Source organism: Podarcis liolepis, assembly GCF_965112155.1.
Source record: "Podarcis liolepis genome assembly, chromosome: 6".
Lineage (NCBI taxonomy): Eukaryota > Metazoa > Chordata > Lepidosauria > Squamata > Lacertidae > Podarcis > Podarcis liolepis.
In genome coordinates this window covers 34,545,279-34,572,987 of record NC_139559.1, presented here as the reverse complement: position 1 = coordinate 34,572,987, position 27,709 = coordinate 34,545,279, and the positions used below count along the sequence as shown (strand labels likewise).

Sequence of the window (27,709 nt, the reverse complement as noted above, 5' to 3'; positions counted from 1 at the left end):
AATGAATTTCAGGAACCAAAATGCTTTTTCTGTGCAGCCTGAGCAGGAGCAGCGAACAACATTATAGTTAACTGTTGTCACTTGTCTTCACTTACCCACTGTCCTGCTCACAGTGGTGAAGAATAAATATTCTTAGGTTATGAATGGTCTGTGTCACCATTAAGAAAAAGAGCTGGAGTAGACAAATATATATGTGGACTGTCCCTGGATAAAATGACTCAAAGTTTTTAACCTTGCTCAAGGTTGTCATACAACTAGCCAGATGTTTAACTGAGAATCAATCACAGTCAGTCCATCATTCAAAAAAATAAGACTTTATAGTCTTGCCCCCAAATGTCAACTAGACATTTTGTTTTGATTGTAATCTTGGTTTAAGGAGCCATTTGGTGCCTAGCTTATAAATCTCAGTTTCTTATACTGTCCCCAGTACACCATGCCCCTCAAGCTCCTTGGAGAGCGACAAAAATTAAAATTAAAAAATAGACAAATGTTAAATAGGAAAGTAGTTGGTGGAATTTAGTATTATTGCAACATTGGACATGAGTATTAGGCATTTTTGGGAGCCAAGCATGACTGAAAAGTCGGGTATGTACAGTAAATAAAATTATTAGAGTTTATCACTGGCCCTATCCATCTCATAAGAAATTGATTCAGTTTCTCCAATAAATTCCAGGCTCATGTCTTTGACACCACAGTTCTATTGATTGATTGATTGATTGGATTGGATTTATATAATGCCCTTCATCAAAATATATTGGGGTGGTACACAAGTGCCTATAGTTTTTGAGTGCTTCTAAAGCGTAGGAAGCAAAAGAATAGTCAACATGACAGCCAGGTTTTGGACCTTTTAATCACCTTAATCCAGTTTTACCTGGAAGTAAGCCTTACTGAGCTCAATGGGGGCAACTCCCAGGTAGAGGGGAGCAATTTTGAATTAGCTGCAATCCTATACCCACATTGAGAACACACATTTGATTGTTTGTTTGGTTTGCAAGTCAGAGCAATAAACAAACAAATGCTGCAGTATTGTAGGATAGGAAAGGATGGAATCTTTTTTTTAAAAAAAGTAAAAAACCCTAAAAACTAAACAAACCTCATCCATTTAGTTATTCCTTCTTTAACCATCTAACCGCAGAAGAACTATTTTTATACTCATTACTAGTAAGGATGAGATTAACAGTAGAATCTTGTACACATCTGCTCAGCAGTCAACGGAATGTATTCCCAGGTAAATTTGTACAGGACTTGATCCTAAAGAAATATAACAGGGTTGCTTTAATTCATAGTATGTGTAGGAATGTGAGGTAGTATAACTTTGTGTGATCTGGCAATTTGAGGAGACTTATTTGCAAGGCAGGATTAAGCACATGAGATATTTTATCACATAATTATCCTGGTAACCAGCAACTGCAAAAAGGTGGCTTAACATCTCATAATGAAACCATAGGAAGATAATTTTTTGTATGCAATGAACAAAAGGAAGAACAATTGTATTATTCTTTCTATTAGTTTCAAAATGTGATAGCTACATGTGGGTTAGAAATCATTTCCCCAAACCTTCAATGTTAAAACTGAAGAAAAAACTTCACTTTATTGCATTCAGTCATTATAGGCAAAGCTTGAATCAATGGATCATCTAGGTCCCTAACAGAAGTGCTATTTTTCTAGAAAAAGAGGTGCCAGAACTCTCAATGTGTGTGAAAAAGAGGTGCCGGAACTCCCTTGTTCTCTTAGAATGGCAATGGTGCTCACCTGAGAGATGCCGGAACTGAGTTCCTGGGAGTTCCCTCTGAAAAAAGCCCTAACAGTCTGGTTTCTGGTCAGTTTTGGCACTGAAACAGCCTTGGTCACCGTGATGACCTTTATCAGGAGAGAGAGAGGGAGTGAAAATCTGTTGGTAGTCCTTTACTTCTCAGTGGCTTTTGACACCATTGGCCATGGTGTCCTGCTGGAGAAACTTGAGGTAGAAGTTTGAGGAATTATGTTTGAGGAATTACGCTGGTCCCACTCTTGCCTGCAGGGTCACTACCAGAGAGTAGCATTCGGATATTGTTGCCCAGCCCCGTAGCTTTTGAACTGTGAGGACTTGCAAGGAACCATTCTGCCTCCTATGCTATTTAACATCTAAATTAAACTGCTGAGAGCTGTCGTCTGCAGATTCTGAGCACGGTATCTTTAGTATGGTGATGACACACAGCTCCATTTCTCAATTCTACTGGAATCAGGAGACACCGTGAATGTGTTATACAGGTGTCTGGAGACAGTTGTGGACTGGATGGATGCACTCCTGTTGAAGAAACAAGTTTGTAGTCTGGGAGTACACCTGGATTCTAACTTGTCACTAGAGTCTTGTTTGGCTTCTGTGGTTATGAATGCTCATGCCCAGCTTTGTTGTGATTTGTTAACTACAGCTGTTTCTAAACCAGGATACAGTGGTGGCCCGCAAGACGAATGCCTCGCAAGACGGAAAACCCGCTAGATGAAAGGGTTTTCCATTTTTGAGCTGCTTCGCAAGACGATTTTCCCTATGGGCTTGCTTTGCAAGACGAAAACGTCTTGCAAGTGTTCCGATTTTTTTCCGCTTACCCCCTTTTTCTAAGCCGCTAATAGCCTTTTAGCCGCTAATCCGCTAATCCTTTAATAGCCGCTAAGCCTTTAATAGCCGCTAAACCGCTAATAGCGCTAATCCGCTAATAGGGTTGCTTCGCAAGACGGAAAAACCGCTAGATGAAGAGACTCGCGGAACGGATTAATTTTGTCTTGCGAGGCACCACTGTAGCTTGGTCTCAGTTTCCATGCTCTGGTGACCTCCCATCTGGACTATTATAATGTACTGTATATGGGGTTGCCCTTGAAGATTTATAAAAGGTGCAGTTAGCACAGAATGTGGCTGCTAGGCTGTAAAAAGCAGTAGTCCAATGGGACCAAGTGTCACCAGTCCTGAAAGTGTCACCAGCTGCCAGTGAGCTGCTGGGTCCAAGTAACAGAGTTAGTGCTTATGTTGTATCAAGGCCTAAGAAGGTTAGAAGCCAAGTATCTAAAAAAGCATGTTCCCCTGTATCAGCCATGTAAGATACTATGATTTGGAAGGTGAGGCCTTGTGCTACTACTTGTTCCTGTCTGGTTGGCACTGACCTGTGATAAGGCCTTTTCTGTTCTAGCCCCCCATGGCGACTGAGGTGCATTTGCCTTCATTATTACTGACTTTCAGGAGGAAGTTTAAAACATTCCTGTTTCCCCAGATATTTGGTGGCTGAAAATATCTGTTCCTGGCACCCCTGAGATCATTGTTTGAATGTTTTGATTTTCATAACTTTTTAACTGATAAAAGTTGTTTTGCTGTGATTTTTGCCATCCTGGGCTTCTTCAGGAAGAAGAGCGGGTAAATTGAATAAATAAAATCAATCCAGAACACAAACACAGAAGGCACTAAGAGAGAACTTTAGAAAAAAAAGGAGATGTAAAAAAGTGAGTAAGTGATTACTTCTCCAGTTCTCACTTGATTTTCATGCCCTTCGCCAAAGAAGAAAAGGCACAAGACTGACCACTACTACTCCTGCTGCTGTTCCCTATCTACTTGTGCCACTCTCAGCAGCCATCACGGCATTGTGCTTTCTGTAACTGAGAACACACAGCAAGTCCCTCTAACTGTTGGCTGTAATCCTGCCCCAGCAGGCAAGGGTGAGAAGAAAACACAGTGAGGAATATAACAGCCAAATCCCCCTTGCTGTATTTCCCTTTGCCAAGCAGAGACAAGGGGGCTTTTACTTTGCTGCCTTCACCCCTTTTTCTCCTGGGGAGGAGGACAGGTGGAGAGGTGAAATGAGACAGCGTGGTAGTACTAGTAGTAGTAATTTTATTTACTGCATTTTTCTGTCTATAAGACAGTCCCATGTATAAGACGTACCCTATTTTGGGGGACTCAGATTTTAAAAAATGGGGAGAGATGTTTCCATGTATAAGACGCCCCCTAATTTTTGACATTATTTTTAGGGGGAAACCTAGTCTTATACACGGAAAAATACGATATATGCCGCCCATCTGACTGGGTTGCCCCAGCCACTCTGGGCGATTTCCAACAATATATTAAAACACATAGCTGAAAACATATGCAAGGGAGGGAAAGCCAGGAGACCTGAGCCATGGTGGACAACTGTACTCAAATACTTGTTTGCAAGTGAAGTGGCAGCAGAACTTTTTAATATATGTGTAAAATACAATAAGAACATTTCTGAAAACTATGTAACACCAAAAATTATGGCAGCTAGTTTTGCTAGTTTATTACTTTTGACAACACCAAAAGTAGTTACCTCATCCAAAGAGACAAACTCCAGTTGTGAAACATATAATATGCACAATAGGGCCCATGCATAAACACTGAATGCATTTTATTATTTCTACATAACTATGCTGAGAAGGACAGCATAAACATGTTGCTTTAAGTACCGCAATGAAAAGCTAATTATATAGCGCAGATCATATTCTGTGCACTACTTCCAGAATATTTCATTAAACTGCCTTAACTTACTAGACACCCTTACCAAGTAATACATGCCACATTGTGAAAAGCAAAGGGCTCTACAAGAGACATTGCCATGCTATGCCTTTATGGCCTAACTATTTCACCATTCACACTAAAGCTTGTTGCACCTGGGAGTGAGCAGTCACAACTACAGAACTGTCTGCTTCTGGAGAGAACCCCATTATAAAGCAGAACATGGCATCTTGCAAGCAGCACCCCAGTCCAATTACACACACACACACACACACACACACACACACACACACACAATATTTCAGTCATTTTAGCCTTATTGTTTATCACTTCTATCAAGAATTTTTAAGCCCTTTAAGCCCTTGCTCAAATCTTTAAAATTCTACAAATCTGTTGTTAAATGCTGCTAAATCAGCCTCAAATTTATCCAATGAGAGCACTGAACCACAGACAGAACCAAGAATTAGATAAGCCAATTCATTTTGAAGGATTACTACAGCTTTAATGACTAGCTTATACTAAACTTCTCCTGAAAAGTCTACAGATGTATGGCTCATTTGAATACTCTTATGAACAGAAGAACACACGGTGTGTTTATGCGGCAAACTTAACCAACAGCTTTCCAAAAATAAATTTGCTCCGAACCCAACTGAATTGGACAAGACCACCTTGACAAACTATTCATAAAATTCACTACACCTTGCACCAAGCCTCCTGCTACCCTAAATCTTTAACTCAATTGTCTGGAATGGATCTATCCATGTATCAAATTATTTTCATCACAGCAGATCCCGAGTTACACCAAAATTTGCACCTTAGAAACAATAACATCCAAGTGCACAGAAAAGATGGTTTTACTTACTTACAGTGCTTTGCTTTTGTTATTTCAAATCTGCAAAGAATACACAGGAAAAATCTCCTGGACCTGTGTAATGGAGAACCAGAAGCACAAACCCATTACTCCCCAGATAGATGCAGTAGGATAGCTTAAATGTTACTTGCCTTCCGTCAATCCAAAACTTGTGTGCCAATTGATAGGCATTCTCCTCCTAAAGTCACATGTTGTAGGCTAAAGCAGGGGTCTGCAACCCGCGGCTCCGGAGCCGCATGTGGCTCTTTTACACCTTTGCCGCGGCTCCGGGGCAGATACTAGCAAGGGGAGGAGGCGCATTGTGCGCCCCGACACTCCCCACTGTGGCGGGCGCTGTACTGGCTGTGATGTCGCATGGGGGCGGTGCGTGTGTTAGTCACACACTGTCCCAACGTCACCTTCCCGCCCGCTGTCAGATCGGACATTAAGGTAAGAAACAATATATGCAGTGTTATATTTGTTTTAAATGTTGCAATGGTTTTGCGGCTCCCAGTTTTTTTTTCTTCGGAAACAGGTCCAAGTGGCTCTTTTTGTCTTAAAGGTTGCAGACCCCTGGGCTAAAGGTACAAAACCTAAGCCTTTACTGAAGAGACCTGTAATCTACTAGACTAACTTTTACAAGGAAGGGAATAACTCTACCCAGTGATACTGCACACTCTTTTGCACATATAATGTTCCAAATTCAATGTATGGCATCTCCACGTAGGACTGGGAAAGACTCTTTTACTGATTCTTCTTTTTCTTTGTCTATTTTACAATTTTAATACAGTGGTGCCCCGCAAGACAAATGCCTCGCAAGACGAAAAACTCGCTAGACGAAAGAGTTTTCCGTTTTCTGAGTCGTTCCGCAAGACAAATTTCCCTATGGGCTTGCTTCGCAAGACGAAACGTCTTGCAAGTTCTTGCGAGTTTGTTTCCTTTTTCTTAAAGCCGCTAAGCCATTAATAGCCGCTAAGCCGCTAATAGCCACTAAGCCGCTAGTAGCCGTGCTTCGCAAGACAAAAAAACCGCAAGACGAAGAGACTCGCGGAACGGATTAATTTTGTCTTGCGAGGCACCACTGTATTGATAAGGTTTAATTGAGTTTCATCACTTTTCATATGCTACTTGTCTATCCCAGGACAAACTGTGATTTGTTTTAAGTATGGTTTGTGCAAAAAAAGCCAACTTCAAATTGTGGCTTATGATCCTGAGATTACTCAGAGTATAGTTAAAACCAATCACTGTTAGCCTTGTTTCAGACATGACAAAAAAACTGTGGTGTAGTGGATGCTTCTAATGTTCTCCTTGTGAAAATGCCAAATGCCTTAGAGATTTTTATTTTTAGGTGACTAATTAATTAATTAATTAATGTTCTCACATAATGGTTCACACAAACAGACATCATCATAGTTCTAGTTACAGGTAGGAGCCATGTTGGTCTGCCATAGTCAAAACAAAATAAAAAAATGCCTTCCAGTAGCACCTTAGAGACCAACTAAGTTTGTTATTGGTATGAGCTTGAATGTGCATGCACACTTCTTCAACAGCATCATAGTTGAAGAGGCAGCCTCTCTCTCTCTCACACACACATACACACACACTTTCCAAGACTTTCACTTCATGGCAGGCCAGTTGCAAGAGTTATGAACAAACAGCTACACTTGCAGGTATGTTAGCGCTACCACCTTTTTCCTGATAGAGGCTCTGTCCCATTAATAGAATAAAAACTCAAAAACTGTGGCTTTCCCTGTCTCCGTGCCAGAACAAATGATGACTTGAATTTATGCCTATTATATCAGTTGATGATACAAATATTCTTGTTTGGAAAAGAAAAAAGGCAACCGTCTATAGAAGGATCTATTTTTTAGTAAACACACTACTGCTTTCACTTTAATGACTCACTAAAGGCAGCCCTCCTCTACATTTGTCTATGTCAAGCATAGGCAAACTCAGCCCTCCAGATGTTTTGGGACTACAACTCCCATCATCCCTGACCACTGGTCCTGTTAGCTAGGGATGATGGGAGTTGTAGTCCCAAAACATCTGGAGGGCCGAGTTTGCCTATGCCTGGTCTATGTACTTATTTGCAGGGACAAATGCTCCCCCCCATATATACATAAACTGGAACAGTGCCTGTATTGAAACATAACACTAACTCATCATATACTACTACTTAAGCAAGCAGGGCTGTGCCCACGTCCTTCTCCCTTCCCATCTAGGGCAGCTACTTGGAGATCAGAAGCATTCGCCTTAGTTTTCAACTAACTGGAACAAACAGATTAAGCATTTTAAGCATTCCCCCCCCCCAAAAAAAAGCCAACTTCAAACTATGGTTTATGACCCTGGGCTGCACAGACAAAACACAGTTAAAGGTAAATTTCCATTTACTCAAAGGCATAACAGAAGACAAAGAGAGAGAAGAACAACTCATGAACATAACACTAAACTTTGGTTTAACCTTTTATCTAACTGCAATTTTCTCAGGATCCAAGACTAGCACATTAAAGTATGCTATTTATTCACTTAGGTTATTTGTACACTGCCCATCATAAAAGTTAAATCCAGGCTTGATAGTCTTGTAATACTGACCACATTGATTGAGATCTGAAAACTAACCACAGAAATATCAGCTTTCATTTTTTTGAAATTTCAAGCCTATATGGTCACAGAAAGTGAACGTGCTAGATTTTTAAAAAGTTAAAATACATATAAGATCATCCTATTAGCTGGTGCAGTATGGCAGTTGAGTCCCCAGTTTAAATGTCCTCTCTGCCATGAATTCACTAATGTCCTTCAGCAAGCTACTGTCTTGTAACCTCAGATCCCTTCTGCAGTATGGCTACAATACTGATTAACTTACAAGGGTGTTGTTGGAAGGATATCAAGAGTGTTCAAAGTGCTACAAAAACATTAAAAGTGCTATATAAATAATGAGTATTAGAACAATTTCCATATCTAATATATGCTATATTTATTTATTAAAAGTTATACCATAGTCCATTTTGGCTCATTATTCTGGATAACTACGAAAATCTTAGATCAAGTCAAGAAAGCAGATTACTGAACAAGTAAATCATTTTATAAGCTGACAATAATGATTAGTTACTTCTCTGAAATAACTAACAAAATTGAAGTTGGAAAACACAATGGGATTGTGACCAGGCCTATTTAAAGTATATGCAGTTCATAGACACTGCTGGTAAAGACAGATTTACCATATTCACTCGAGTCTAATGCATCATTGAATCTAATGTGCACCTCAATTTTCAGAACCTTGAAACCAAAAAAGGTATTTGCAGGCAAATGTAAATGTGTCATTGAATCTAATGCACAACTTAATTTTCGCAATGTAATTTGGCAAAAAAAGGTAAGCATTAGATTCGAGTAAATACGGTAGATATGACAACTAAACACTACTAAGCATTTTCTTGTGAAAAAGAGTGCATGAAAGCTAAATGTATACCGTCATATGTGATATTCATGTGTTAGAAAGCAACAACAGTTTCTAAGCACATATAGGCTGCCAAAAAAGAAGCATACACAATTGCCACCTGTGACCTATATAACAGTTACAAACATTTTCTTATTGAGTATGTTTCAATGTAAGAAAGGCATCAACACTTAGAGACCCCCAATCAAATAGGTCCCAATGAAACAAAAGCCACAAAAGACAATAAAATACCTGCTGCTTCATACCCACCCACTTTATGGAAATATATACTGGGCAAGTCACCTTTAACATCCACTTAACTTGCGTCTCCAAAAGCTGTAAAGCCAAACGTAACTACTGCACCATGCCCATATATTACATATTTGTATTACATAGTTCAGAGACTCTGGATTCAGAAAGACAGTGATTCAGTCCACACACACCCCTCCAATTTTAGTTTCCCCCATACTTTTTATCTTGAGCTGATGAGCAATGGCCCTATTTTCATTCTCACAGTCCCCAGTGTGGCTTGCCCCAGCGTGTGAATATTGAAAATAATGGTGGGTGTTATTATGAGTTTATGGGTGCCAGACCCCTATAATCCATGGATCCAGAAAGTGTTAGAATTTTTTTCTTGTGCTGAGGAGATCTCCTGGATGGGTTATTAAGAAAACAAAGGATCAAGGGGCTCCTTGGAGATGGCAAATGGGTGGGGGCACCCACCAGCAAAATATAAAGCCAGAGTTTAGAGTAGAGAGGTGAGGAAATCAGTGATATGATGGGGGAGAGAGTCAGAGAGCAATGTTTAATGCCTGCTTGAATCTAATACTGTGGTTATAGAGAAACAAGACCCTTTTGGGGTGTTCGATACTGTGAACCTGTCCACTGTAGGCTCAGGTTGTATATATGTGTAAATAAACCATGTCACAAAGACACCGCAGTCTCCACTGTGCCTCATTTCCAAAAGGAAAAACAAACATTGGGTGAGCACCTGCAACCCCTGGAATCTTGCACTGCTCAGAGATTGGGGTAGCAGACAATGATATATTGAAAACAGGTTCAGAAGAAGAGGCACCTAGCATTACTAAAGAGAAGTGTTATGAAGCAGAAAATTCTCCAAAACAGAAAAGTTTCCAACTCTTTATTTTTCTGCAGAACATTTAGTGTTTCAAAAGTTGATTAGTAATAACAAATGGATACCAAATACACTATTAGGCAAACTTAGCATTCAATGCTTTTAGCTTTGTTTACTAAGTAAAACAAACATTCTACATTAGATCTCCGGCATTTAAAAGTTCTGATTTATGTTGCCATATGCAAATTCCCCTAATTTCAATTCTTTTCCAGAAAACCTACATCACAGCTAGAGAGTGAAACCGAGAACTGCTGCAAAACCTAGAGTAACAGGAGGGAAATTTCCTAGAAGGAGAATGCATTAATTCAAATGATAAATCCAGCCAAGTTTGACAAACCTTTCATCACATGTCATAAATGTATTGCATAGAGTAGCACGAGTACTATCTTCAGTTATTAATATTCTTACTTAACTGCTTTTAAAAGATTGGCTGGAGATCCTAATTTCTTTTCTGTACAACTGATTCAACATGTGCTCTCTCTACAGCTGACTGTCTAGAATTTAAGATACTGTACACATAACATTCTTCAGTTCACGGCCCTGATGCTGCGAACCCGCCTTCTCCCTGCTGTAAACCAACAAGTGCACCACAACATCTGCACGGAAAAAGACCGTCTAGGGTAACTCCAGCATATCGGTCCTCGCTACTCAACATCACCAGCAACACATCACTCCCTAATCTCTATTTCCCTGGACCGCAACCTTCTTCCTACAGCTCTATCCACCTTGCCCTTGCTTGCTTTCTGCCCCCCTTCCCCGCAGCCTCTCATGAGAACCGGGCTTCTGGTCTTCACCCTCCACACCTCACACTCGCGACTCGAGCCAGAGCTGTCGCAGCGTAGTAACGGGGCGCCTAGCAACCTGGCCCGACCCCTCCGGCCGGGTCCACCCCAGGCAGCGGGGTATCCTCCCCAGCTGGACCTCCGCCCATACCCGGAGCTTCCCCACTCACCCTGCTGGATGTCCCCGTTGGCGCCGCCGGGCACGGGCACGTTCAGCAGGCGCTCGGGCTCCGGCAGGCAGCGCCGGCAGAAGGAGTGCAGGCAGGGCAGCAGCTTCGGCTCGGCCTCCCGGCTCTGCAGGCTCTGCGCGCACACTGCGCAGGTGTCCAGCAGCGACAGCGGGCCCGGCGCGGCGCTGGAGAGGGCGGGGGGCGCGGGGCTGGGGCCCAGCGAAGCCAGCGGCACGGGGCCCGGCGCCGGGCCTACGCTCACCAACACGGGCGCCGCGGCCTCCGCCTCCCCGGGGCCCTTGTCTGCCGCCACCGCCGCCACAGCCAGGACCACCGCGCCGGGACTCTCCCTCTCCTCGGGCGCGGCGGGGGCTGGAGGGGACGGGGACGCAACGGCCGCCGCGGCTGAGGTGACAACGGCCGCCGCGGCGGAGGTGACAGACTCGGTACCACCCCCGGCCTGCCCGGCCTCCCCAGCCCCCTCCCCGCCACCGCCGCCTCCTCCTCCTTTGTTTTCCGCCATATTTCCTCCTTTGAACCCGACTCCCCGCTTTGCTCACGCACAGGACCGCGCATGCGCCCGCAAGCACGCTAGCGGCCTGCGCGCGCACGCCCGACACACATCTGGCGCGAGGTCCGCGGAGGGACGCCGCGTCCAGTGGGGAGGGGGCGGTGCTGGGCGTGTGCGTGCGCGCGCTTGGACGGTAGTAGCGGACGAGGAAGGCGGTGGGAGAGGCCCGAGGTTGAGAGGCCGGCGAAAGGGGGTCAGTTTTTTTTTTCCTCCCTCACTGTATGGTGTTTAAAGGAAATAGCACGGACGTAAAGGAGAGCGCGAGCGCGCACGCTCAGGTCTGTAATAGAAGCGGCGCACGCGCAGACAGAGATTCACGTTCTAAGCGTGGGTGTCTCGAGAGCGGTTGGCGGTTGGTGTGTGGAGGGAAACGCGGCTCGTGCCGGGGGCCGAGAAACGGTGCGGCGGGAGAGGAGTCGAGGCAGGGCGGAGAGCGGCCTCTCACACTTGCCGGCTTCTCATCCGCGGTGTCTCTCGCTGAAGAATTGGGGCTCCTGAGTGGGAAGATAGGACACATAACGCGGGGCGGTTCTTCTAGTCCATTATGTGCGCCTCACAAAGAGGGCAATATTTGAATCTCCTCAGTTTGCACTGGGTTGGTTTGATTCTGTGCTTGGCTTGCCGCGTTTCGAAATGATTTACAGTGTAGTCCAAACCTTGCCTACTCAGAAGTAGGCCCAGTTGAGTTCAGTGGGGCTTACTCCTAGGTAAGTAGGGCTACCGTTACACCCATTTGTGTGTGGCTATTTTAATTAGATGTATTTTATTGTGCCATGTGAGTTGCGTTGACCTAAACGTATTTGAATGAGGTAAAGGGACCCCTGACCATTAGGTCCAGTCGTGGCCGACTCGAGTTGCGGCGCTCATCTCACTTTACTGGCCGAGGGAGCCGGCGTACAGCTTCCGGGTCATGTGGCCAGCATGACTAAGCCACTTCTGCTGAACCAGAGCAGCGCACGGAAACGCTGTTTACCTTCCCCCTATTTATCTACTTGCACTTTGACGTGCTTTCGAACTGCTAGGTTAGCAGGAGCTGGGACCGAGCAACGGGAGCTCACTCCGTCGTGGGGATTCGAACCGCTGACCTTCTGATTGGCAAGTCCTAGGCTCTGTGGTTTAACCCACAGCGCCACCCGCATCCCTCCTTTGAATGAAGTAAGGAATAAATCACAGTGCTAAGTCAGGGAACAGAAAACCTTGTTGCATTGTCACCAGCAAGGCAGAACTGAGACCTCTGCCCATTTCTGGCCTCAGGATTTTATTTTATTTTTTAAGTTTCTCTCCTGCAATTGTCTTCAAAGTTTGGACACAATCAAAAGCATATTTAAATTATCTCCTGGTTTGAAGGCGAGTCATGGGACTTTAAAAGCTTAGGCTCTCTTGGGTCTCTGCTGCTTTCTAGATTGTCACCTTTTGGCCCCAACCCTTGTTGGAGTTCTAATTAGTTGGATTATGGCTTCTGAGAAGGAAGCTATCCAGTATAACCTCTCAGATGCTTTCACAGGGACCATAAGGTTACACCCTGGCTCTTTGGTCTCAGAAAGGGAAAAGTAGCCGTTTGATATCACCTAGGTGAAAATTAAGAGAAAAATAAATGAGATCCCATTATTTGGATAGCATACGGTGAGTAAAATGTTTTTGGAGTAAGCACCAATGGCCAGCCATTGAGTGGCATGAGAAGTGGTAATGACTGCTGCATGTCAGGTCGTGAACATGGTTATAAAGAAACCATTTTCACAGTCATTTCAAATGTATTGGTGTTCTGTCTTTCCTTAAAGATACAAAATAAAACCAAACACAGAGAATAGCTGTATGTGTAATGGGGTAGGGAAAGAAATTTTGCTAATGTTCGCCATTTCTTTTAAAAATTGAGTTGGGGAGTAGAAAATGGACAATCTTGAAGTAACATAATTGGGGGAGGGGGACTCATACAAGGTAATCTGCCAATGGACTGATTTTGAGTAGGAGCTGTTAGAGTTATCTACTCTTGGTCAGAAATTACATCACAGAATGTTCCCAATAAGTATTTTGAAAGTCAGATTACAATCATATATACACACTCACATGGGACTAAGTCTCATTAAGCTTCTGGTCTGAATAGATGTCTATCAGGTTGCACTATTGTGAAACCCAAGTCACACCATGTTTGTAAATACAGTTCATTGCCTTTGAAATATACCCTGCTTTTTCAGATATATTAATATCGCAGCTAACTAAAAAATGTGGTGCCCTATAACGAAAGTGTACCTTAGTCAATTTAAGCAGAAGTAAGGGAATCAAATCCATATTTTGCCTAAAATAAAATACAGAGGTCTACAGTGACCGTGATTTAAGCTCTCCCATGGAAACAATGGGACATATTTGGTTGGAGGGTTCCCCAAATTATTGCACATTGGGTTGGGTAGCTGTTACAGATAGAGTTAGTTGGGCTCTAGGTCTGCTAGGAAGGATGTACAGGTTACTGTGACTGGAGGCCCAATGCAAGTCAGCAAAATGGTGATGTTGCAAAAAAGAGGAAGAAGCAAATCCTGTTTTGAATTTATTAAGAGAAGCATGCAAGACATAAGAGGTAATGACACTTCTTGCTGTGACGCTTATTATAGGTCTCTGAAGTGCTGCATTATGTGTTCTCATTTTAATTATACAAACAAACGAGAAGATTCTGAAGACAAACTCAGAGTTGAGAATAACATTCAGAAGGCACTAGACATTTTCACTTAGAGAAAAGTAGCTTGGGGAAGAGGATGTGGAATTAATTTATATATATTTAATGGATTCATTTAAGAAGGATGAAAAATGAGTTGAAGTTTTAACCAAATTTAGGTTAGATTATGTATAACTAATTGTAAACAGCTGGGCAGTGAAATGTTGCTCTAGGAAATAGAGAAGGGTGGAAAATAACACTTCACCAATGCTATAATAGAAAGGTGTGAATCCAACATGAGTCCAGCCTTTGCTTCAACTTTAATTGGATTAACTGGAATTATCTCGCCAAGCTAATTTCAAGACTTCTTTGCCTTTGAGGGTATAAGTGATGTTGTTTTGGCTACAGTTGTGAAGTACTTCTGAGACAACTAATTTTGCCTGATCTGGAACAGTTTTGCATTCTTATTTCTGAATTCACACCCATTTTCAAACATTTTTGTGGACTACTTGAAGCTTGCTAGGGTTCTCAATGGATCATTTACACATTTTTTTGTTCTGCAATGTATAATAGATTTCACTTCTGAATTAAATATGAGTAAAAAAATAACTATTTCTTCAGCACTGGTCTATTGAAATTCAGCACTGTGTTATGAAACCATATTCCTAGACTAGGCTGCTAAGAAAGGCCCCTTTAAATCATAGTAAAAAAAAGAGATAGAGACAGCTCATAATAATTATATCATGGGCCTTAGGTCAGGGGCTTGTTAATTAATCCATTCATGTTTTAAATGGTTTTGAACTGCATCGGGGTGGGGTAGGAAAGAAACTAAATTGAAATTCCCCATACATTTTTGCTACACACTAATGCCAGTTATGGAGAATAGCAGTTCCAGTTCCAAACCCTCCCATTCAGGCTGACCTCAGCCCTATGGTGGTTTCCCCCACCAAACCCCTGGGGACCCACATTGGCCTCCTCAGGCCCCAGGGTACCGTATATTGGTTTGCCTTTCTGGACGACATACTGATACGCTGTATCTTGATGAACATGACATAGAACGGCCTGATCCCCTCCCAAATGTTGATTCACCTGGGAGTAGGCTCAACACTGAGGTGGGCAGAATCAGCCTATCCCCTGAACACCAGTTTTCCATGATTATTCTGGTACATGCCAAGGCTAAAATGTGACTTCTACAGCAAGCCAAGTTGTTAGGGAAAAGTATTTTCTGCCTGAAACTAGGCTATTCAGCTGGCTATTCCAGACCTTCCCCCTTGACTAGAAATACCAGGTTATAGCTAGCCTCAGCCTACTAGCTAAGGTGTCAACACTGTGGCATAGTGAGTGGACAACCTGCCCTAGGGGGCTGGGAAATGGGGGGTATGTGTGAGATGTGCTCACAGCGAGTGTGATTTGAGGCATTCAAGAACATTGAAATTCAGGGCAATTAAATTGGCATTACCTCATTCTGCTCCACACCCCCAGAGGAGACCTGTCCTGATAAAGACAGAAAACATGGTGGCAAAGGCATGCATAAACAGGCAGTGGAGCACAAGGTTCAAGTCCATGTGGTTGAAGGCAACTGAGATAGGCAGTAAATCTGTCCCGTCAGAAAGACCACCTTAGAAGAGCCAAAGCCCTTTTTTCTCCAGCTTTGTGTTCTCTCAGTGCTAAGGAGGCTGATCTAGCCCTTTCTTTTAAAAAAAAAAAAACACTTTTACTATCAACTGACTTTGAGCTGACATCACATCTCAGTGTTTTATTCCATTTGTTCTTTGTTTCATTGTTCTATTTTATTGTATTTTATATATTCTATCATATTTAATGAGTTTCATTTAAACTGCTTTGGAGATGTATTTTGGCTAGGAAATCCATTACTTATATCCTATTAATAAACAAAACATCTAACATCTGGTCTATTTTTAGATTTCACAGAGGAATCTGCTTAATATATATAATGACTCATGAGATGGGGGAAATCCTCATAAGGGTGTTACATATGCATTCAGAAAGCTCCTGAGAATAAGGAGGATTTATTGGTCATGGGGGGCGGGGACTAATACAACCACTATAGTCTGCAGCATCACCTGGGATCAGTAATGTGGGACAGAAAATCTTCCAGTGCTTCATTTTTTCTGTGGAAAATGTTCTGCTTCATAGATTAATTAGTAACTGTGAATGTCAATTACAAGTAAGTGTTAGACAAGCTGGCAATTTCATTCCCCCCCCCCCCTTTACAAGCTAAATTAGATCACTATAAGGCATTTCTGATTTTCTAAGTGAGCCAGTTCAAATTTTCTGGAAAACCCACATCACTGCCCGTGATCATTCTTTAGACACTGCCATCTCCTTCAAAAGATTCAAGGTTTACAAAAGAAAAGAAACTTTATTGTGGGTTTTGTAATATAAAATTTAGGCAAATAGCTGCATAGTAAGCTACCCCATTGGATTCCAGTCTGCAGCATATTGTGAAAGGATTCATATATCCTAGTAGAAGCTTCAAGTTTTGCATCAATATGACAAAAAATTCTAATCTCAGTGATGAGAAGATGTATAATCTCTTGGACCTTTTCCAATTTTATTTGAACATATATTAAAAGGTTCCGTCACATTTTGAAAGATGCACCCACCCCCACCCCCGATCACTGGCATTGACTACCTCCGCCCCAGAGCGCTTCTCACACACCCTTTGTTGCCCAACTGCATCACAACAGCTCTGCTGCCAATGGGTCTAACTCTCCAGGAATTGCTGCCACCACCGTCCCACTTACTCCTGCAGTCCTAGGAGAGAGAACCTGGAGTGCGCTAAAGCAATTATTTTTTAAAGGGTTCTGGACTAATGCCCCTGCACTCCTCAGCTCAATCTGTACCTGCCATGGAACAGCTGTAATGTTTGATGTTTTACTGTTAGATATTTTAATTTGTTAGAAGCTGCCCAGAGTGGCAGGGGCAACCTTGTCAGATGAGTGGCATATAAATAATAATAATAATAATAATAATAATAATAATAATAATAATTATTATTATTATTATAATATCTGTGTAGGGAAATCATATATGGAATGACCTTAATCATTATAATTTCTCCTTAGCATCTGAATCAGGAGAGTTCATGGACCAGTGCTTGGATGGAGTGGTGAGATGGATGAGGAAAAACAAATAGAGCTGAATCCCAGCAAAACATAGGCACTACGGGTAGAGAGATTCTCATACCTGAGAAACAGGTCAGTTGCCTACCCTGGGTGGGGTTGCACTCTCCCTAAAGGAGCAAGTTCACATTCTAGGGGTGCTTCTGGATCAAGTTGTGTCACTGGAGGCCCAGGTAATCTCAACAACTAAAAGCACCCTTTGATGCTGCAACTGGTACAATAGCTATTACCATTTCTGGACTGGGAAAGTTTGGCCAGAGTAGTTCATGAATTGGTTACTTAAGAGTACATTGCAGTAATCCAATCTTTTAAGTGGGGCTTTCCCTGGGCTTGATATGGAACCAGCAGCTAGTGCAGAATGTTGTGGAACAATTGCTGGCGGCAGTGTGACCTCTGCCAAGAAAACCAACAACAATGAGTGCTTCTGAACAACAATTAAGGACGAGTTTTTCTTTCTTGGCCAAGTCTCCAAGCTCAGCGATGCACTGTTGAAGCCAGAAAGTTGTTATGTGAGGAGGATGAATTTTCTTGCAGAACATCCACGCCAGCTTCACTTACACACCCTCGAGTGGGTGCAGGTACTATAACTGCCTGGTATGTTCTTTGATCCTGCCCAGATTTCTCCTAGAAATTTCAGTAATCATCCATCACCAGTTCAAGTGTTACACAGGTCATTGTAAGAAACAAGCCATTTTTTCTCAAAAAGCCAGAACCATGAAAAAGAGACCAGAGATGGTTTACAAGTTGGAAGTCATGAAGAAATGTTAATTGGGCAACACTGACAGCAAAGCACAAAAGGGTGGGTAGGAAGGCCACTAGTCGGGAAAAGAAATGAGATAAATGACTAAAAGCAACACATCAGTTGAGTTCAAAGAAACTTACACCAAGTCCACTTGGTATAGCAACTACACAGTGGACTTGGGTGAAGGTATTGAGGGGGTGCTCATCAGATTTGCAGATGACATCAAACTGAGAGGAGTAACAGTTAAGGTAACAGTTCCAAGACTCAAGTTTTTATTAAAGACAGATTTTTTAAATTAAAAATACAGATGACTTTCTTTTGCCAAGTATTATTGGTGGAATCCAGCAATGTCTATCCACCAAGAAAACAATGTCACCTTCCTCCTATCAGTTGGTTCCCAATTATCAGGTTGGTAACATGCTTTTGGAAACTGGACTTACTGATGAACAATCCTCAGACTCGGAGGAAAAACTTCTGATTTTGCTCTTGTGGTATGTACACAGACAGTGCAACCTACTTTCCTTCTTAAAGAAAGTGTGGTTGGAGACTTGGACAGCGGAAGCATTAGCCTTAAGAGGGCTAAATCCAGATCTCCTGTTGACGCAGGCAGTGCAGATGAAGAATTAAAATTCCTCAAGCCCTTAAGAAACCTCTGGATAAGGAACTGTGAAAAGGTGGCTTGTAACTGATTAGGTGATAAGCTGCTAATATAGCTAAGTGGATTGTAATGGATGAAATAGATAGGTCACCACCTTCTAGAGCCTAGCAACAAGGACACCCAAGCCAACCCCAGTGAACATTTCAGCTCATCTCCCTTTATATCCCCCACTCACTTTCCCTGTTCCTCAGAAGGAAGTCCACCTTCTCCTACTTCTTGATGTCATATCTTCTACAATACTGTCCAGCACTTGTAATTTCCAATTATTTGGCACACTTCCTTTTTCATATTTTAGTACCTTCTTAATTTCTTCAGTAGCATAACCTTTCCCAAAGCTGCCCAGGTAAGGACTACCATTAGACACTACACTTATCAACCAGTTCCCTTTTTCTGTGCCTAGTACACTGCCGTGATTACAGATGACACAGATACTAACTGGACATTTGAAAAACCTATCTCAAAATGGGAAGTCTTCCAGCCACCACTCCATTAATTCCTCCATGCAGATCAAAATCTGAGTGCTTGAGTCCTGCCCCAATTTTGTCCTTTCACAAACCCCTGCCCTCAATCCATCGGTGGGGTAGAGGAGCAACAACAAACGAACGCCAGCTCCCTCGGCCTGTAAAGCGAGATGAGTGCCACAACCCCACCAAATGTACTTTTTCTGACTGACTGTCGAATAAAAGGTTGATGATGATGATGCCACAACCCCACAGTTGTCTACGACTGGACTTAACTGTCAGGGATCCTTTGCCTTTACCTTTACTAGAAGAAATAGGCTTAGGGACAGCTGACAACAAAGTTGTCCACTTTTTGTCAATGCTTCTACAGACCGCGAATCATACTTGGAAACTTTTTTGAGGTGTAGGATTAGTGAAGTCAGTGAGACAGGGCCTGGCTTACCAAGAGATGCACTTTCTAATATTAGACATTAGTGTGATACGCAAGCATAACCCATTCATTACCTGCTGTTGAATACTTCTGTTCACAGGTCCATTGATGTCCCCTGGTCCTTGTCTTAATGTTAACTGAACATACTTTCCCACAGCAACATGTGCTAAGAATGCTCTTCAGTACGTCACTATGAATGCATAGTATTACAGTGGCATAGTAAAGATTTTGAGGCTATTGCCAAACTTCACAACCAACTCTGTTCAAAATACTAGTAGCCTGCCATCAAAGTGGTCAGCTATGGCAGGAGGGTCATGAAACAGGCTCTCACTTTTGGAACCCATTTTTTAGAAGCAAAGGTATACCTTTCACTTCTTAAGTAAGGACACATGAAGAATCCCACCAGTTATACAATTTTAACCAACAGCTTGATGTACAAACTCCTGAAGGATACATATATTTGGTCTCACCTTGCGTATTTCTGAAAAATATGCAAGATACATATTTTATTAAGTTTGTCTTGGTCAAGAGCTACAGTAGTGCAAATAATTGAAACTCTGAAGAAATCGGATTTGACAAAGACCCTTTAACACCTGAAAATTTGTATTCCTTCCTAACAGCTATAGCTGGCAGCATTGGCACCTCTAATATAACTTACCAGTAGTAACTTTTCATTGCTTTGTTTTTACTAGAACACAAATTAAGTTGAAAAATGTTTATTTTTAGTTATTATAAAAAATTGGAAACATACACAAACAAAAAATCTGCAACATTCATGCCAGAAATTGGGAAACTCAGTAAATCCTTTTAGAAACACTTCTGTTCCTTGCAATCAGTTGCACAAATGACAGCTCCCCCCCCCCCCACTAAGAAATTAGAATTTACAACCATGCATAGACTTCAGTTTTTGTGTTTTGCAGCTAAAGGCCAACGCAAGTCTCAGAAGTCCTGTTGGATGTTTTCTTTGTTTGCCTCTCCATGTTGCTGCTTGATTTGAGAAATTTCATTTTCCAGTTGCACAATAGTTCGTTCAATCTCATAGTTTTTACTGACCAGGGACACCCACCTGAGGGGGGAAAAGAGAACAAAAATTAAATTACTATAGGCTTCCTTAATGCTAGGTTACCAGTTAAGGGAACAAGTTGGAAGTGCTGTGGTTGAGGGCAGCCAATCTCAATTGAGACTTCCAACTGGTTTTGTATAAGGTTGTGTTCCTCCCTGAAAGACAGAGAAGAGGCAGGGAGCAAAGTTCAAGAAACTTACATAGATTCCATCTCTCGAAGTTTAGCACCAGCTGTGAGCTGCATGTTCTTCCGCTGCCAGTTAAGGTCTTGAATGTGTTTCCTGAAGAAAAGGGTGACATACCGAATCACTTGTAGTCATTTATTCTACTGCCCTCCTAAGTCCACAGACAAGTGGAACAGACTGTACAATCACATATTCAGCCCTAAAAACAGAAGCTTGGACAACTATTTTGGACTATCTTGGAAGCAATGTTAAGAGTTCTGAAAGGCTCTGGATTCAACACTTTAATGCTTTGGCCACACCTATCACTGACATGCAGCCTTCAGAGTTGGCCGACAAGGAATGTGATCCTTAGGCTAAAAAGACCTGTTAGCCACATCTGATCTAGATCCATTATCCAGAAGTAGCACCACTTGTGGACTCCATCACCATTCAGATCTCTAAAAATGTAAATATGCTTCTTGAATTAGTCCTTGTATGGCGCTCCTAATTCTTTTCTTCTGAATTTCTTCTCAAAAAGCATTTTATCAGTAATTATGAATGGCCTTTTAGTTTTAATGGTGGCCCTAGCTAGCCATGCAACTTAACAGACAAGGATTCAGGAACAGGAAACATGAGCTCATCCCTGCAATTTGGATCTCTACAATATTTTATGCCGCTGAAGGTAGGGAAAAAAATCACTACATTTTTTTCAAAGTAAATTAATCATGTGCACACTGCCTGCATTAAGAGAGATCCAGGAAAGAGTTCAATGCAGCACAAAGGAGATTGTCAGTGATCTCCCTTTCTCCTCCCCCACAAACTGTTTAGGGGTTCTCCCAGTTCCTCCAGAGCCAATTTGAGGGAGGTGTGGAAGCAGAAGTCCTTGGATGGGGTTCTGCTAGAAGCAAGGCTTTTTTAAAACAGAACTCACCAGAGCTCAGTTCCAGCACCTCTCAGGTGGGCGCCATTGCCATTTTAAGAGAACAAGGGAGGTGTTCATGAGGACTTCCAGCATGTCTTTTTCTAGAAAAATAGCACTGGCTAGAGGGACCCATAAGTTGAATCTGGCCCTCTGATTCAAACTACTGACAGACCTAACTTCATGTCATTCAATAAAAAGCAATCTACAACAAACAGCTTCACTCCCAGAAATGAGTATCATTCTTGAGCTGTTACTTGGTATGCTGCTTCTCAAGGAGTTGTCTCCAGAAAATTATCTAAGGGAAACAGAGCCATCTAACCATTTTGTATCTAATATTTGGAAACGATGGACTAGTGAGACCTTCATAATAACCAAGAGAATGTCTAAAAACAGCAGCAGTAACCCCAAATTCCAAAATGAAAGAAAAACACATTTAAACATTTATTTCTTGCACAATCCCATGTATACATGAAGAATTCAAAATACACACTGTACTAGAATGCATATTTTGCAATCTGCAACAAAGACTAAAGACTTAAATATTATTAGAGCCCCATAAACTATAATTCCATTTTTCTTCCAAAAGGCAACTGAAAAACAGGACTCACCTCAAACTCTGCAGCTCTTTTTGTGCCTGTTCAATCATATGAACTAAATGCCTATCAGCAAAGAAAAATACTAGTTCAAAAAATGATTCCAATAGAGAGTTCAAGTAATGCAATGTACTGATCTATATTTTATCTTAAGCATAACTTAAGCTAACTGGGGGCTTTAGATTAACTCTGTTTCTATGTCTCTTTACAGTGCTGTAACTCTTATTGATCCCTGAAACATAAGAATAAAATTTGGTACACAGGACACAGTTCTATGTTTGAACTTCAGATACCAACTTAATACCCACAGTAGTTTAAAGGAAATCAATTTACCCAAACCACATTAATTAGCCCATCCCATATTCCCAGTAATGCTAATATGGAACTTGGTGTCCATTCTTGTCTAATTAATTACTAGTAAACCAAGCAGACATGAAACTTTTTTCTAGATTAGATACTATTAAGTCAAGAAAATTCAGTATTTTACTGAGAGAAACAAATGTAGGATTCACAGTAAAGCATGCTTAATGGGGCTGGTGTGTGGCATTCCTGGTCTACTCTATGATGTGTATGTCTCGTGTAGTTTTATGAAATTTCTTCTTGCTTTCCATTGTTGTATACCACTTTGATACATTTTGTAAAAAGGAGCACAGAAATCCTTAAATAAAACAACTTTTTTGTCCCCTCCTTTTTGCAGCAGCCCCTCCAGCTCCCTGAAAATAAGGAGTGAGAGAATGGGATCCCTGAGATTGAGTGGAGGCAACTTCTACTATGCCAGCTTCTAATAATCAGTGAAATTTTTCAGGGACCAGTGTGGGGGAGACATGGTAAGGAGGGGGCAGGGAACTCAGCACCCACCAGCCCCATTACACACTCTTAACTCTCAATCCAGCACTTAGAACTTTTTCCCTACTGCAGGCATGTCCAAAGTCCATTTTGGGGGCCTAATCCAGCCCACCGGTCAGTTTAATCTGGCCCCCGTGCCAGTTTATTTCCTGGGGTAAAATCCTAAGAAAAGAACAAGTTCAATCCCCGAAAAAGCTCAAATAATTGGGGTAAAATCATAAAAAGCTCAACAATTTCAACCCTAAAAAAGGTCAAAAATTTTGGTTGGCCCTCATGGCTCTTCACTTCATCAAATCTGGCCCTCTTTTTGAAAAAAGTTTCGACACCACTGCCCTACTGCAAAGTTTACATTCTGACTTGCAGCATCTTCTCTAATCTTTTCATTTTGAAAAACATTCATGTGGTGAATGAAGATCCACTGAAAGAAGCAATAAAACCAATTCTTGACCCTTTTCAATGAAGAAGTATCCAATAGTATATGGCTCTTATTTTTTACTTGCAGGTGTGAAAGTGCTAAGGAAGGAGGGGTAGGTTCGGTTCTCAGTAGCAGGAAAGACAGCACTCCATTGACTTCCAGACTGATTTTTTAAAAGGTTTTCAGTTATCACTTTGGAAGCATTTCACAACAACAAAAATTATAAAGCCTTCCAGCTAGCCCTTTTTAAGAAATGACTTGAAGGAGACACAAATATCTTACTCATTATACACTTTCCAGGCATTGCAGCCATACTGAGACATCAACTCCAAATTCTCAATTCGGACTGCCTGGTGCTCCAGCTGAGCCATTGAGTTATTAACACATTCTTGCCATGCTGTGATGTCATTCTTCTGCCCAGAGGATGGTGCAGGCAGCTCATATCTGTGAAGAAAACAAGAGAAATTATAGTTCAGGAACAACAGTTTAGATGGTTTGAAGTTTAAGAAAGTCATTGCACTGATCATGTCCATGACTAATTTTTATCAGTGAAATAGGTGTGTATCAAAAGCGTTCAATAGCTCAATAAACACTAAAGGCTATTTAAAATACCTGGGGAGCACAACGATTTTGGTTCATTTGTCTAGTTTCAGGCACATGTAGTCCTATTTGCAGAAGTATGACCCAATGTCTGCTTTCTCCGATGCTATCAGCATGAAGAAACTTAATCTTTTTTGGCTAAAATACTGAATTATAATTCCACAAACAGACCTACAAGTTCCTTGAAGACATAACAGACCACTAGCTATTGTTCCAACAGAGTATGCCTGCCACCCTGAGGCAAGAACTAGAACATCACATTTTAATACTTTTCAGAATCAGGCATCCGAACCTTATTTCTTTCTAGATTTTGACTTTGCATAGATGGTACACCCCACAGAAGGTCCCTAAGTTACCTTTTCATGCTCAACAGTTCTATGGGCTGTCGGGCTGCTAGGCGTTCAAATTCATTCCGCATTATTTCAGTCTATGAAACACAAGTCAAGAAGAATTACTTGCAGTCCGGAAGATGATAACCTGAAAATTCTAAATATAATCACATGTAAGAAACAAAGGTCTAGACCTCAACCAGACACCAAAGAAATCACCTTGTCCTAAGAGAGGCCCCCTGTGTCCCTGGAACTCCTGAACACATTCAGGGTACTTCATGTATTCTAGGGCTCAGCCCAGGCCTTGGCAACAAATAGTATTTTTCAAAGCACTGCTAGGACTTAAAAATCAGGGAGCTCTCAGTTCAAGTTTTACCTAGTCCAGAAAGTCACAGTCTCTCAGTCTCTGCCATTTACAATAAAGAGATAATATACTATCATGCCTTACAGAACAGCTGAAAATATAAAGATTCCCAAGGTAATGTATCTTGAACATTGCAAAAATCTATGTAATATAAATATGAGATGTTCTCAATTCACTTCCCCCTAAACACAGAGAATCTTTTTCTATTTTTGCATCTTTCCTTATATGTTTTGAGAAAAACAACACTTATACTCCAATTTCTCTTCAAGCAAAACATACTTATCCCTGCACATTTTTTAGGATGGAACTATATCACAGTAATCAAAATCAGGCCTCACAATTAGAGTTCTACTTTTATTTTAAGTATCCAATAAAGTACTGCTACCTTAAAATTTATTAAACAAGTTAACAGAAACCAGAGGTGGTTTCATGTTTATACTTAAAACTAGTAACTCAGGTGAAGCTGTTACTTTAGAAGTTTTTGCTATGCTGGGACCCTACAATACAAAATACTTATGGCAGTGCCCTCTAGCGGCTTGATTTCTATTAAAATATTCATTGCTCACTTGGAGACAGGCAGGAAAAACTGTTTTACATTTGTTGGAAATACTGCTAACTACTTTTGAAGTTGAACATTGGCTTATTTTTATTCGTACCTTTATTGCTGCCAGACTACAGTTAACTGCTTTATTAAGGTGTGTGTGTGTGTGTGTGTGTATACTTTCAAAAAAGTAAAAAGAATTTTGCAATGTCTTGACCCTAAAAGGCAGCCTAGAAATTTCTTAAATATTTTAAATAACTTTTCTAGATTAACATCCTTAAACTGCTTTTTTATTGTGTATTTTTAATTATTGTAAACAACCTTGGATATTTTATAAACTGGCTACACATGTAAAACAAAAACCACAAGCACTTCAAACTATTGCCTACTTGAGACAATTCCAAAAACCAAGAAGTGCGTCTTCAAGACTCAACCCTGACCTTAAGTTAAATTGGGGGGGGGGGGTTCTGTATGCCAGGCGGTGGATTTCGGCGAATCTTGCCACACTGCAAAGACAAGCACACCCCTACAAGATAACTTCTCATGGACTACCATATGCAGGAAGCATTGAGTCTGCTATCTTGGTCCACCAAGGCTTGTGCCACATTAAGCCCTTTAGACCTTCCTTGGAGGTTGTGAAGCAGAGGTTAGATGGCCACCTGTCAAGGATGCTTCAGCTGAGATTCCTACATTGCAGGGGGTTGGACTAGATGACCCTTGAGGGTCACTGCCTACTCTACAGTTTGATGATTCCATCATGACCAGCCGAAAGTCTATTTCACTGTCTTTGCGGGCATCTGCAAAAAACTTGCACGGCCACTTCTCGTAGTTCCGTGACAAGGATAGGAAAATTATCGCCCGCCAGAGATAGTTACAACTACCATTCCTGTCAGCCCCAGCCAGCGGCCATGGATGCTGGGAGCTGCAGTCCAAGTACCGGCAAGTCCTAGCTCTGAACCCAAGGACCAGGGTTGGATTTAGGTTTGATGAGGCCCCAAGCTACTGAAGGTAATGGGGCCCTTTATTTGTCCAGCTGTCCTTTGTCAACAACAAATTGTTGCAGTTTTTTGTGTCGAATATATGATATATGGTAATTTTTGGACCGAAAGCCATTTGCACATAAGATATTTTATCAAAGTAATTGTTGAACTGAAATACAATTACTTACGTCATAGGAGCCTACACAACACAAAATACTGTGTATCTGAAGAAGTGTGCATGCACATTAAAGCTCATACCAAGAACTAACTTAGTTGGTCTTTAAGGTGCTACTGGAAGGAACTTTTTTATTTTGACTATGGCAGACCAACACGGCTACCTATCTGTTACTGTTGCTGTATGTAGGTTTTATTTCATTTGTGGGGGGTTTTTGCCTTAAATTTGGGAAATGTACATCCAGTTGTGTTTTTCCTTTAAATTTTTGGGGGGTCCCGAAGAGAGGGGCCCTAAGCTATAGCTTGTTTAGCTTATAGGTAAATCCGGCCCTGCCGAGGACGCTTGAGCCCGGCGGGCGCCTTCCTCACCTCGAAAGCGCTGTAGTCGGGCGCCGTCAGGTAGCTCAGGTAGTTCTTGGTGGGCCGGTAGCGCCGCGTCTCCTCCTCCACCAGCGCCGCGGCCTGAGGAGAGACAAACGAGCGAAGCGAGACACGCAGTCAGAGGCACGCAGGGAAGCCCCAGGGTCCTCGCCGCCACACCCCCTGTCCCCTGCCCCACTCACCGCCTCCCGCACGCCCGGAGCCTCGTAGCCTTGGTCGAAATAGGGCAGGGCGTCCACGGCGACTTCGCCCGCCACCAAGCCCGGACCCGACATGCCGCAGCTCCCAGCGCCCGCCCGCCCGCGCGCCTCAAACTTCCGTCGCGTTAAGATTGCGCGGCCGCCGTCTCCCCGACATCCACTTGTGACACTGCGGCTGCGCAAATTTAGCTCTCCGGCGCGAAAGGAATCCCCTCGCGGCTCCCGGCGCCTGCGTGTGTTCGACTACACGGCCCGGCAAGTCATGCTGCTGCTCCCCCTGCAGGGCGGCGTAAGGAACAGCAGGAGCAGCAGCAGCACCGAAATAACAAATAGTTGTACGAGATAGATTAATGCAAATAACAACAGTGATTCAAGCGGTGTATCTTTTTCAGTGCTGGAGAGTAACACTACATACCATACATACACACGTTCTCCTTTCCAAGGCCTCTGGTTAATGGGTTATTTACCCTCTTACACGTACCCACAGCATAAATGGTGTCCCCAGCCGCTGGGATTTTTATTTTTCCCTCCTTTCAGACCCACTTCCCCAACACACACACCAATCCGGTTTAATCTGTTGCCATAGTGCAGTGGACTTTGCGCAAGCTCTCTATATGGTA

The 27,709-nt window shown here is 42.2% G+C and overlaps 2 protein-coding genes and 1 long non-coding RNA gene across 7 annotated transcripts in view; 1 reads left to right on the top strand and 2 right to left on the bottom strand.

Annotated features, from left to right (window-relative positions):
* Positions 1-11,478, bottom strand: part of TRIM33 (tripartite motif containing 33) — a 56,034-nt gene extending 44,556 nt beyond the window's left edge. Inside the window, exon 1 of one of the 5 annotated variants that reach the window (XM_083508726.1) lies at positions 10,866-11,478. In XM_083508726.1, coding sequence (XP_083364852.1) covers positions 10,866-11,388 — 523 coding nt within the window. In that variant the 5' untranslated portion in view covers positions 11,389-11,478. The remainder of the gene's footprint in view (positions 1-10,865) is intronic. The other 4 variants (XM_083508727.1, XM_083508728.1, XM_083508729.1 and 1 more) reach the window with 4 other exon arrangements.
* Positions 11,479-11,641: 163 nt separating this feature from the next.
* LOC310709335 lies at positions 11,642-23,796 on the top strand. Its single transcript, XR_014527468.1, has 4 exons — positions 11,642-12,143; positions 17,182-17,301; positions 22,957-23,086; positions 23,608-23,796. It is a non-coding gene; the product is annotated as an uncharacterized lncRNA (long non-coding RNA).
* BCAS2 (BCAS2 pre-mRNA processing factor) lies at positions 20,218-27,255 on the bottom strand. The gene is made up of 7 exons (XM_083508742.1): positions 27,072-27,255; positions 26,878-26,970; positions 24,477-24,547; positions 23,803-23,964; positions 22,275-22,325; positions 20,781-20,861; positions 20,218-20,583 (listed from the first exon to the last, which is right to left on the bottom strand). Exons 1-7 carry the CDS (start codon positions 27,162-27,164, stop codon positions 20,457-20,459), a joined length of 678 nt encoding a protein of 225 aa, XP_083364868.1. The 5' UTR covers positions 27,165-27,255; the 3' UTR covers positions 20,218-20,456.
* Positions 27,256-27,709: the final 454 nt, after the last annotated feature.